This window comes from Sinohyriopsis cumingii, chromosome 2 (assembly GCF_028554795.1).
Source record: "Sinohyriopsis cumingii isolate HCF-2022 chromosome 2, ASM2855479v2, whole genome shotgun sequence".
NCBI lineage: Eukaryota > Metazoa > Mollusca > Bivalvia > Unionida > Unionidae > Sinohyriopsis > Sinohyriopsis cumingii.
This window is the reverse complement of record NC_142962.1, coordinates 64,763,470-64,776,604: the sequence shown is the minus strand read 5'-3', so window position 1 is coordinate 64,776,604 and position 13,135 is coordinate 64,763,470. Positions and strand designations below refer to the sequence as shown.

At 35.3% G+C, this 13,135-nt stretch overlaps 1 protein-coding gene across 1 annotated transcript in view; it reads left to right on the top strand.

The window, feature by feature from the left end:
* LOC149805056 (uncharacterized) overlaps positions 1-13,135 on the top strand; it is a 374,091-nt gene that overhangs the window by 187,977 nt on the left and 172,979 nt on the right. The window contains exons 51-53 of the mRNA XM_089946913.1: positions 198-369; positions 7,825-8,068; positions 8,567-8,684. Coding sequence (XP_089803039.1) covers positions 198-369; positions 7,825-8,068; positions 8,567-8,684 — 534 coding nt within the window. The remainder of the gene's footprint in view (positions 1-197; positions 370-7,824; positions 8,069-8,566; positions 8,685-13,135) is intronic.

Below are 13,135 nucleotides of genomic sequence, written 5' to 3'. Positions count from 1 at the left end.
CACCATATCTCCAACTCGAGTGTGGGGATAAAGACTGGGATTGACAAAAATTACCAAGGAAGCTTATGGAATGGATTGTTCAATTAATCAATCAGTCAATATTTAGCACTTAATTATTTTTAAATGATCAATTGTTATATACTTGTTACCTTGTTCTTTTATTCCTCATTGTCAGTTTCCCTTTCTACTGTCTTCAGTAACTGTGGACCTGACCCCACCTGTAGAGGGAGAAGTGGTGGATGGGAATCTCAGCAATTTCCAGGACCTTGAGTTCAGTCCTTCCATGTCAACTGTCAAACTGCAGTGGAGGAACTACTATGATCCAGAGTCAGACATCAAACAGTATGAGGTCCAGATACTGAAAGCAAGGTCTGTGGTAGCCCTTCATATGTTTTTAAAGATTTATCTTTGGCTTAGTCCGCTGTTGGGATTCTTTTGAGGAATGATCCAAAGTTATTCATAAAACAGTTAAAGATCATCATGTTCAGCTGTTGATGTGGACATTGTAGACAGTCCACTCAAGTTTCTGTTTAAAAAAACTACAGCAAATAAAGGTTTAGATAGTGTTAATTGGTACTGAAAGGAGTTGGATAACTAACAAAATCTGCATATTAATGAGGTGATCTGGGTACTGATTGGCTGGCTACATTTGTACATTTGGGACATAATTTATGAATATCTCAAGAAATATATGGAAAAGTTGGACAATCAGCAATATCATAAGATGAGCTGATTTGAGCTTATTGGCTGATTTTAAGGATGCTTTATCAACTTTATTTATTAATTAAACTGTTGAACTATGATTGTGAATTCCTCTGGGCAATCAGATTTTGCCATGGTCTTCAAAAGGCCTCCATGGGTATCTGTGTTAAAGGCTTTTATTAGATCAATGACCAGACATTGTCCACCAGGCACAAAGCATGACTCTCTGGAGCCAATATGGTGTGGAGAGATAGGGACCATGCTATGTCCCCATCTCTCCAGGCTACAATTGACTTACAGATATCAGATTAGGGCAAGGAATCAGATTGGCATCCCCCCCTCCATTTGGTTTATTTAAATCACAATGGGATGTGGGACCTTCCTCCACAAAGAAGCAACGGCTCTTTCCCAACATGCAGCCGTGGACATCTGGACCTGACCTACATTGTAGTGAGGTTGTGCCTGCAGGCCATAGACCTATCTTATGAGGTTAGGCCTAAAAGGAGGGAAGAGGCTAGCCATACATTCCCAAAATGCTCTAGGCAGGCAAGTAATTGCACAAAGCTGCCAGTGGAGACCACTGTTTTAACTAGTCTATTAACTCCATGGGCTTGCCTTCCAGTGCAAAAACTGTAATCCTTTGAGGCTAGGTCATTAGTGTCCATAGCCTTGCATGCTGACCTATTTTCAGCCATCATGTTTAACATGCTGAGGGAGGAATCTCTGTTGTTAATTTTCTCTCAACCATTGGTTGGAAACAGTGGCAAAAATCTCTTGGCATGCATTGTCCTTGCACTTGGGCTTGTCAGCAGAGCTTCTCCACCTCTACAGGGATGTGGCACATTGACTCCTCAGGGAGTTTGTACTGGACACTTCTAAGGTTTTACTAGAGTGCAGTAAGAACCTTTTGAGGCTGCCTCCTTAAGGTTGAGACTCTCTTCAGAGGGCTTATCAATTTGTGGTTACTCAGGATTTGATAGACTATCAACACCAGTCCCTTGCATCCACTTCTGGCTCTTTGAAACCAGCCAAGAAGTGGAATCATCTTGACTACTCTCAGGACCCACTGAATACATTTTTTAACATCAAGCAGCCCCAGTCAAAGCAACAACCCCATTTCACAGTTCCGTTTGGCTGGTGGGCCCTAAAAGAATGTGCCAAAAAGGCCCAGGAAAAAAGTTCACTGGATCTTCACCATTTCCTAAAGAAAAGGGTATACAGCCCTAGAAACTTGATTCTACTCCTGCAGAACATTCCTCTTCCCTTGGTTCCCGATTATGCAAGACCAAACCTCATTCTGCAGGCTTGGTCAGGCATAACAATCAATGGTTGGGTCCTTTCTATCATAAGAGATGATTACCAGCTTAGGTTCCAAAATCTCCTTTAGTAAGGTCCCCCATATCCTTCTGTCAGTTAAATCTGGCTCAGTTAATGGAAGAGGTTTATTTCCTTCAGTGATTTTCTTGATATGCTGGTCAGTGATTTTCTTGATATGCTGGTGGACCATTTCAATACCTTACTCAGAGGAGGGACCTTTTGTCTCAGCAATGGGGCTCCCTCCTCCACACCAGCCAACAGATTCTCCAACTTTACACTTGACTCATCTTAAACAATCTCTCTACAAAGAAAGCTTTTTGAACCAAGTTGCAAAGTGCATCATTCAGTCCAGGAGAAGATCAGACTAAGTTATATGATGCCAAATTGAGAATCTTTTGTGATTGGTGTAGTAGAAAACATAAATCCTAGCTGTTCTCTGTGTATGCAGTGACAGATTTTCTTCTCTTCTCTTTTCAGTGTTCAGTTTCTACTATTAAGGGCTACCGAGTGGTCCTTTCCAACATGCTTAAATTTTCAAAAAGTCCTGCATTGAGTCAGAGTTTCAATATGCTGACCTGATCAGATATTTCAAACTGCAGTGACCAATGTTTCACTTTCTAATGCCTAAATGGAGTCAGTCTTGTGTTTTGTGGTCTCTAAATAAACCATTCTACAAACTTTTGCATGAAGCTTCCTTTGAGAACTTTACTCTCAAGACAGTTTTCTTCCTTGCCTGCAAGATGAAAGAGCAAGCTCCATGCCCTATCCATAGAGCAGGACTGTATCAGGTTCATTGGAAATTATGAGTCATTTTCTCTCCTTTGCTAGCTAGGTTTTTTAGCACAAAAATAACAGTTTCCTTTGGTTGCTCCACTCCTGATTGAAATCCCCAGTCTCAGCTGTGTCTTTTGTCCAGTTAGAGCTCTACATATTTACTTGGCAGCCTCTACAGGGAGAAGGAAGGGTAGGAAAATGTTTTTCCTATCCATTAAAGATTCAGCAGATATTTCAGCTTCCACCATTTCTAGGTGGATTGCATTAACTATCAATTCCTTTCTAATATGGACCTGTCTTTCATGAAAATTAAAGCCCATGAGGTTTGTGCCATTGCTGCATTAGAGGCCTACCTAACTCATTGGTCTTTGACAGATGTGATGAAAACTGCATTTTGGCATTCTCAACTACTTACTCTTATTGTTGCCATCACTCCTCAGCCCATCAAAGTGAAGGCGTTTTCTTACTGGGCCCAGTCATCATTGCGTAAAAAGTGGCCCTTGTGGATTCAATCCCACAGTAGTCTCCCATGCTTTTGTGAGGATGAGTATTCCTTGTGTTTGTTTTTTTATTCACCAGTTTTTAGATCATCAGACATCCCACCAAAAACTGACTTATTTCAGTTATGCAATAGCAAGAGGTATGATATTACTGATATCAAAGTGCAGCTTGGAGCTTGAAACTAATTTTAATAATGTATTACTTACCTGTTGCTATTGCCAGATTCCATCTTCCCTCCCCAAACTGATGTCCCACTTTAGGCAGCTCCCTCAAATGTATGAAGAGGGTCATTCATGCATACCTGGGATGTATGGGGTTCTCACACAGGGTTGATCCAATATTTTGTAAGATTCTAGTTCACCCTAATTGGAGGTCTGAATTTCCATCATTTGGTCAGATATTTTCCTCCTGAAAAACTACTAACTATGCAATAGAAACAGTTAAGTACAACATCATCAAATAAGTTTTACCCCCATCTTCATTTTGCAGTATTTTTTTACATACTGCAAACATCTAGAATTTCCGGTATTGCTTCGGATTGATCAGATTTTATTCTTCAAAACTTTTTGTAGTTATGATGAAGGTGTAAACAACCAACACTGACCAGTTGTTATTTTATTAGTTTTATAAAATGTAAGTTTGAGTTCATTTTTGGACATACAAGTTTTAATTGATTTCCTTTTCAAATCCTACAGTAAGTTACAGTTTATTGATACCAGCTAAGCATCAGTATTATGATTGAAAAGTTATCCCACAGCCTACGACTTCAAGATAAAGTTTTGTCCCAGAAAATATAGTGAAAAAAAGAATTGCTTTATATGTGTTACCTTTATCTTTTATTTTATATATCTGTTATTGAATTTTAACATTTTTATCCTTTAAATTATTCCATCTTCTTGTATTTTGTGTTTACATTTTTTTAGAAGTGTTTTTCTTCACAGGCATCTGGGATAGTTCTTTACTTTTATATTTTTGGAATTTTACTTTGAGTTTGCACCATGTGCTTAGGGGCTGTGAAATTCTGTTACATACAAACATACATACATACATAAATGATTTGCTAAAAGACATCAGCCTATGTAGCCCTGATATGAGAAGATGCAATAAATCACTCACCCTTGTTGGACTATAAAGTAGGTTGGGGGACACTGGTGACAAGTACATTGTAACTGTGTACCATTATGGGAAAACACACAGAAAAGTAAGTAGTGGGGGATCTTGTCCAAAAAGAATCAAGGACAATTTAAATAGTGACTCCAAAGATGAAATTGTGCTAAGCTAAGAAAATGAGCCATGATGTCTCATCAGTAAATTAACGGATGAAAATCAAAACTGAAAATGCTATCAAAAGCACTTCAGGACTTGGCTGGAGTGCCCAGGCATGAAACAAAAGTCTGAATTGAGGCTAATCACTTGCGGAATTAAGCATGACAGTGGAACATATTCTTGTTCATTGTATTGACTTCCACCTTGCAAACAGAAGGTTTATATGTAAACTCAGTTAAGAAACTTTATGATGACGTACCACCAGACATTATCTAGGTCTTCTTGAGTGAGTTAATGTGGTTTTTATACAACATTTTGAGCTTATATTTTTAGCATTGGTAATTTTTCACCTTTATCTTTTATTTGAAATATATTTTACAGTGGAACAAGTATAAAGAAAAATAAAAAGTTTTATTTTCCTTTGAATATGTATAATTTGACTAAATATTATGAATTTATCAATTGATAAAGCTTGTAATAACCTTATAATTAGAACCCTTTAGATATCTGGCAGTATCCAAATGGTGAATCCATTAATGTATTGTTTAAAAGAGGTGCCATTTAAAAACTAATGTACCAAGTTTTCAAGATTGTAAAATTTGATAACATCAGATTTAAATAATTTTTTTTATTAATTTGATAAACAAATAGTTTAAAAGAGAGACCATAGACAAGAATATACATTTTTAAATTGCACAATACATTTGTATTGATATTTTTGTAAGTTTTCCATAAACAATAAATAAAACCATAAACGTTCAGTTCAAGTGTTTGAATTAGGCAATTTTCATGATATAAAGCAATAAAGAAATAGAAATGACTATATATTATGAATTTATCAAATAAAAAAGTCTATAAATAATCTAATACTTAAACCTTTTGGATAGACCATGAATCCAATCTGTTTCGTTTAACAGACATTCCATTTCTGAATTAACAATATTAATAGAATACCAGTAAATGAAAAATCTTGTAAAGTATGGAAACTGTCATTAAAGGGTATGGTGACAGAATATAAAAACGATGGATTGATAAAGTTCTTAATGTCTAATCTATGTTTGTTCATGCCTAATCACAAATTTCTAAAGTGCCAAAAAAAGCACAATTTTTCTTCATGAAACCAATAAGACCTCTCCTCAATCCATAAATTTTGAATACCAACAAAAATGTAACTTTCACCAAAATCAATAAAATTGATACCAAATAAGAAAAAACTCATTCCTAAGGCTTCATATCTGCAGACAGATTTGGTCTAGCTGCCAGTCCATCTCATTGTTTACTTAGCCACCTACAAAATCCATTTAAAAACTGTACACCAGTCTTGATAAATGTTCCTCTGTAATGTCTAAACATGATGGAATTTGAGATTACATGCCATCTATTGGGCCATAATTTCACTAGCCAGTATTTGCAATTAACCAAAGTAAAGAACACAGCATTTTGGCCTGTCTAGGCAGAAAAACTGGTTTTGTTAAGGCCCAGTTACTTGGATTTGACACTATTTCATTACATTTAACTCCCTGCACTCATGATATTATTTTGGACACAGATATTTTAAATATGTTTGCATATTTCTCTTCATCACTGCTGCTTGAGTGCTTAGATCCAGTATTACCTTCACTTACTGATGTTATTAATACATCTCTCTCATCCGGGGAATTCCCATCATTTTTCAAAACTGCCATTGTAAAGCCTCTGCTGAAGAAACCAACACTAGACCATAACGACTTAAAAAACTACCGCCCATTCATATCAAAAATCTTAGAAAAGGTTGTTCTATCCCAGCTTGTATCTCATCTAAATTGAAACAGTCTTTTTAGCAATGTACAATCTGCATATTGCCCTTGCCACAGTACTGAAACTACTCTTCTAAAAGTAGTTAATGACATTCTCTCTGCTTTGGATAGCGGAAAGATTACAGTCCTCATCCTCCTTGATTTGTCTGCAGCATTTGACACAATAGACCATGATATATTACTTCACCATCTCCAGCATGTATTTGGCATTCATGATACAGCCTTACTGTGGTTCAAGTCCTACTTGGTCAACAGGACACAAATTGTATCTGCCAATGGAATACACTCCAGCCCAGTTGATCTATGTTGTGGTGTTCCACAGGAGTCTGTTCTTGGACCTGTTCTCTTCATTCTGTACACTCAGCCGCTCTCAAGTGTCATAGATCATCATCCAGTGTCTCACCAATTGTACGCTGATGATACCCAAATATACAAATCTAGCCACCCAACTGAAGTTGATGCTACCATCCAAGGTGTAGAGAGGTGCATTTCTGATGTGAAATCATGGATGACATGGAACATGCTGCAGATGAATGATGATAAAACTGAGGCCATTCTGATCACAACACAAAGACTTTCTCATTCACATCCTTTACCTCAAACAATGAATATCAGCAATGCCAACATTAAATTCACACAATCAGTATGAAACCTAGGTGTTACTCTGGACAGTACTCTCACATTGCACCAACATGTCATGAACATATGCAAGGCTGCATATCTTGAGCTGAGACGCATCAGCTCAATTCGCAAATATCTTTCAGTTGATGCCACTAAAACACTTGTGTGTTCATTAGTACTTTCAAGACTGGACTATTGTAACTCAATTCTGTCTGGTTCATCTCAATATCTACTCCAGAAACTTCAAAAAGTTCAAAACATAGCTGCTCGGATCATACTTAGAGTACCACAATCAGAGCACACCTCCCCGCTACTCTGTACCCTACACTGGCTATCCATTTGATCCAGAATCAAACACAAAATTTGTTCTCTGTGCTATGTTTCACTGTCGGACTCTAGTCCAAATACCTATCTGAACTCACCCATGTGTACACACCAGCAAGATACTTACGCTCCTCTTCTGACAATCGTATACTCATTATTCCCACTATGAAAACAAAGTCATATGGACAGAGTTCTTTTGCATACCAAGGCCCAGCAACGTGGAATGAATTGCACACTGAACTTAGACACAAAGACACAGTGATTACATTCAAGAGGGCTCTCAAAACTCACTTATTTCGACTGCAAGAACAAACTTAAAGACCTAATAATGTTTCCTACCTGAAATATTCTCAGCATGTATTTTTTATCATGTTTTTCTAATTTCATTGTGTTTTTTTTTGTAATAATATTATTATATGTTTTTTATCTTATAGGTGTTGTCTAATGTTGTAAAGTGCTTAGAGCTTCTAAAGATAAGGCGCTATACAAAGTCCTCATTATTATTATTACTATTATATTCTAGCTATGACAGTGGACAGTTTGATGTAATATTAGGCTTCACCACCTTCTCAATGGACACCAATAGTGCATCCTGGCAGAATTTTCACCTTGATCACCGAGATAGAATCAAGTCACAAGTGAAGGCAGTCAACAGGGCTCTCAATACTAAGGAGACTGAGACAAATGGCTTCATTGTGGACCTCACCCCTCCTGATCTGATGTACCTTGGAGATGGCATTGTTGCTAAAGGAGATAAAGAATTCCAGGTAGGTAACATGCTCAGCAAAAACTGTAAATATTTTTACCACTGTGGCATATCATTTCATTAAAACAAGTCTGATTTAATGGCCAAAATAGCTACCAACATACAAAATATAAAAGAATTTAAATGACTTGGACTCCATCAGTTTTGACCTGGAAAGGATGATCTGGGCATTATTTGAGGTCTTTAAAATTGGATCACAAGGCTGTGACCCATGACAAGAGAAAGTTTCACAAGAGCTCCAACCAGACCACCCTAACTCCAGACAAACAATTTATGACTTGAGCACTTCATGTAGCATATTGAACAACCCAGTAGCTGATGCACCATATTAAATGATTGATTGACTGATATGTTTTTAATAATGTAACTGTAACAGTACATTTTTAATTACTTTTTCAAAATCAGACCGTCAGTGCTTGTGAAAATGCATGGAAATCATCTTCCAGTTATTATTGTGATGTAAATTTTCTCATTACTTTCACAATGTTGTAAATTTCAGAGTGACTCCAGTCAGCTTTCTTCCAACTTTGAGTTCTTTGATGCTGAATCTGGGGTTGATCACTTCAGACTTCAAGTATATGAATATTTGGATGGCTCCAAGCTTCAAATTTACCCTGGTAAGTATAATTTATGTTGATCATTCGCAATATTACCATCTGTCCTTCTGTATGCATGTGCAGCCTTCCATCTATTTATCAATCATCTATTCATTCTCCCCATTTGTGCTATTGATGTAGCATGATTACCTGCATGACATTTTGACAAAACCATATGTAATTTTGTCTTGCAGGTTTTGATTTTTGCTTTAAGTCCTTATTGGTTTTGATTTTTGTTGGAGGATATTATTTTTATCCATTATTGACGCAGATGTTGAAAACAGATGACAGGACTAGTACCTTCTAAAATCTTGATTCTTCCCCCCACCCCACCCCCAAAGGAGGATGACATTGGCATTTGGCATTTAATCAGTCCATCACTTTCTTGTTAGCAAGAATACTCAAAACCTACTGTGCCAAACTAGATTGAATTGGATATTTACTGGTTGGTATATCTCAAAACCCTAGTTTGAACTTAGACCTTTTTGACAAAATCCTTGCAAACATGTTCAGCCAAAAATCACTTTTCATAGGGAAAATGAAATCTGGTATGCATATTTGTATTGATATGTAGATGACTTGATTGTATTCGTCGGGTATTATATCAATTTTTCAATATTTTCAATATTATTTTATCTTTATTTTCTTTAAAACCCTTGAAAGCATGACTGCACAGAAATCATATGAATGAAACAAATGAATTTAATAGGCATATTTAAATTGATAATTTGTTTGATTTTCATGCTATTTTAGTAATTGTTCCTTTTTTTCACACATTTTTAAGTTAGTTTGACATGGTCCTTGCTAGGATCATGCAGCAAATACCACTTGGGGTACATCATTGACTGCTCCATTGGCCTAGTGGTTAGAGCATCTGCCTTGGATGAAGAAGGTCGTGGGTCTGAACCCTTGCCAAGTCATACCAAAAACTTTTTAAAATTGTACTAACAGTTGCCCTGCTAGATGCTCAGCATTAAGAGGTTAGTGTTAGGACTGGTTGGTCTGGTGTCAGGATAATCCAGTACAAAATTTTTAGGCAGATTCTGCCTGGATTTTAGATGGATTCAGGGTGTATTCCACCAAAAAAAACAAATTACACAGACTTTAGGCAGACTGGGAATACAGATATAGTGAGAGACTGATTCCCTCTAATAGTTAAGCATACTATTTCTTATATTCCTCCTAAAGGATAACTGTTAGATGAAAATGTTCTGATTGTCCAGTTCATTTTCCTACTTTAAGATGGATTTTGGACTTAGACTGATTTTGGCAGAAATGTTAGGCATAATTTTGAACTTTATCAAAAGAACTACAAGCATAGATGAATCTTCGGACTTAGAAAATTTGGTGCAAGGTGGATTTGGGGCTTGATCTGATGTTTACTCTGAAAAATAAGTTTTTTTGCTTCCTATTAAAATATGCTCTACAAAAGTCATATCCTTGTGAAAATGTGAAATTTAAGTGAAATCACAATGAAAATTTTTTGACATTCACTCAAATTCCTTTTTTCACTAAAATTATGGTATGTTAGGAGATTTTACATTTTGTGATTGAAATTTAACTATGCCAACATTTCTGAAAATATCAGTGAGAACTTGTGATTGAAATTTCACTGATAGTTTGCCAAAAATTCTGAAAATATAATGATATTTTGTGATTGTAATATGACTGACATTTCATTAAAAAATATCAATAAGATATAATAAAACATTTTTTGTTTCTTGTATAGTTTGAATGATTTTCAGCAACATTTATTTCCTGTTTCTGATAGCTGTAATTTTATTGTTCATTTTGGGAACAGTAACTTCTTTCCCATCTTTCCTTGTTATATTTCTTTTTCAAATTTTTTTTGTTGTTGTTGTATTTTTGTTTTACTTCAATTGGATTTAACTGCTCTTGAACAAGATTGTTTTCTTGTTTTCCATTTTAAAGCAGAATTTTGCTTTTCTCCTGACCTGAATCTCATTTTCCTTGATATGGACCCTTTTTCAATATCGTCCCTGAAACTGTTTTTTTTTTAAAACTGGATTTAACTGCCCTCAAACAAGTTTCCTTGTTTTCCATTTTAAATCAGAATTTTGCTTTTCTTCTGACCTGAATTGATTTTCCTCGATATGGACCCTTTTTTTAATATCGTCTCTGAAACTTTTTTTAAATAATGCTCTATCCGGTCCCATTCCACAATGAGCTTTCTAATAAGTATTTGTTCCATATATTATTTAACAGATGATCACTGTAAAGAGCTTTCTGATTGGTCAAAAGTTTGTACTTGCCCAATGAATTGTCGCGCAATGATGAAAACTTAACAGCAAAGCCGATGGGAACGTAATTGGTCAATCTGCACGAAAACTAAACACCAGGCCTAGCATTTTGCTATTTGTACCATAAAGAGCTTTACAGTAGTGGTTAATGTGCTAAATACGACAAGGAATTGAAGCAGGATGATTTTGAAGTTTGATAACTCTGAAATGATTAACTTCCAGAATTTAAGGAGGGACAATATATTGTTGAGGTTGTTGCCATATACCCATGTCTATCAAAGAAAGTCATCTTTGCAGAGTTTTCTTGGCCCACAAGTAGAATCATCCTTCAATATCATGAGTGGTATTATTGTTTATATTATCAAAATATTCTAGTTCTGTTAGAATTCAGTGTAAAATAAAAGTAATTATATCATGATAAACATTTGTCATGGCTGCTTATGGAACAAGGACTAATTCAAGAGACCACAACAGCATCATAGTTTGTACATTAATCAAAAATCGAGTCTGCAGTACAAGTGACATAAGGCAGGTTCCTTGCATTTCTTCTTTTCATAATCATTGTCTCAAATGGATGTTTTTCTGTAATTTTGCATTATTTTCACAGTTGAATTTTTCAATGCAGGATAATATTTTATATATGTTTATGTGTTCACAGATGCCTGTGCGTATGTTCCAGACTTGATACTTTGATTTTCAAAATCATTTAATTATTTAGTATCAAGCCAGATTATTCACATGATGTTGACAGAAGGCCTCAAGGTAGATTAGTTCTGTAACTGAGTTACCTTCCCTAAATAAAGTGTTTATTATTTTTATTATTATTATTATTATTATTAACTCCCATATCTCTTGCCTTGGCATATAACTACAACATCTGTATAATTTTGTTTCATGTACACTGAAATATCACCTTAGTTAATGAAGTCCTGTTTAATTCATATCCATTATTTATTTGAAACCTTTTGAAATATGTGACAAATTACTGAAACTTCAGTAAAATACTATATAATGATCAAAATTTTGATGAAATCTCATCAAAGTTTTAGTAAACTTGCACAAAACTTTCAATGAAATGTTAGAGATCTTGCCAAAACTTAAATGAAAGTTTTGGCCAAAATTTTTGTGAAACCTAACCAGAATTTTGGTGAAAGTTTTGGTCAGAATTTTGTGAAATCTCACAAATATTTCAGTGGAATTTTAGTGAGATCTTGCCAACATTTTAACGAAAGTTTTGGTCAAAATATTTGTGAAATCTCACCAAACTTTCAGTGAAATGAAAAAGACTTAAATGATGCCATCACAGATTAGGTTTTGTATACAAGAAAGAAAATGAGGACAAGAAAAACTTAACTCTTATTTGATAATGTCTGTCAAAATAAAATTCATGATTCATTTAAAAAAATTATTGTGAATATTTATCATTGATTCACAATAAAGTCTAAGAATCATTTGGCTGTTTAATATAAATCTGAAGCAGATTTTTTATTGGATGATATTTATGTAGACATTTTAGGCAGTCATTTTTTAGATGGAAACCTTAGGCAGATTTTTTATCCAGGTGGATATTTCAGGCAGGTTTTTTTCAGATAGAATTTTATTTCAGGTGGAAATTTTTTATGGATTTTTTTGTTTAATTGGAATCTTAAGACAACTAATCTGCATATTTCGCCTTGAATTCCGCTAGAAATCCATTTAAAGTCCACTTGAAATTTGCCTAAGCATCTTTAAATTCATGGTTAGGCAGAAAATGCTTAAGATACCCATCTGAAATCCACCTAAAGTTTGCCTGTAAATTATTTTACAGGATTTCAGGTGGATTTTTATTTCAGGCAGAAATCTTTGACAGATTCTTTTTATGCAAGTGGAATATTAGAACAACTAATTTGCATATTTTGCCTAAAATTCCACCCTGAATCCACTTGAATTCTGCTTGAAATTTGCCTAAGCTTCCTTAATATGAGCAATTATGGTCTAGGCAGAAAGTGCTTAAAAAAGCCATCTGAAATCTGCCTTAAGTCCATCTGGAAAATTTTGTATGGGATGTAACTGGGTGGGACATGATGCTACTTGTCTGCAGCATGATGCCCTAGTGCTAGTCATCACTGTAAACTGTCACACTGTAGACATCATAGCGATTTGACTGAAATTTTTTAAAAGCTACATTAAAAATTAAAATCACACACACACACACAGACACAGACACAGACC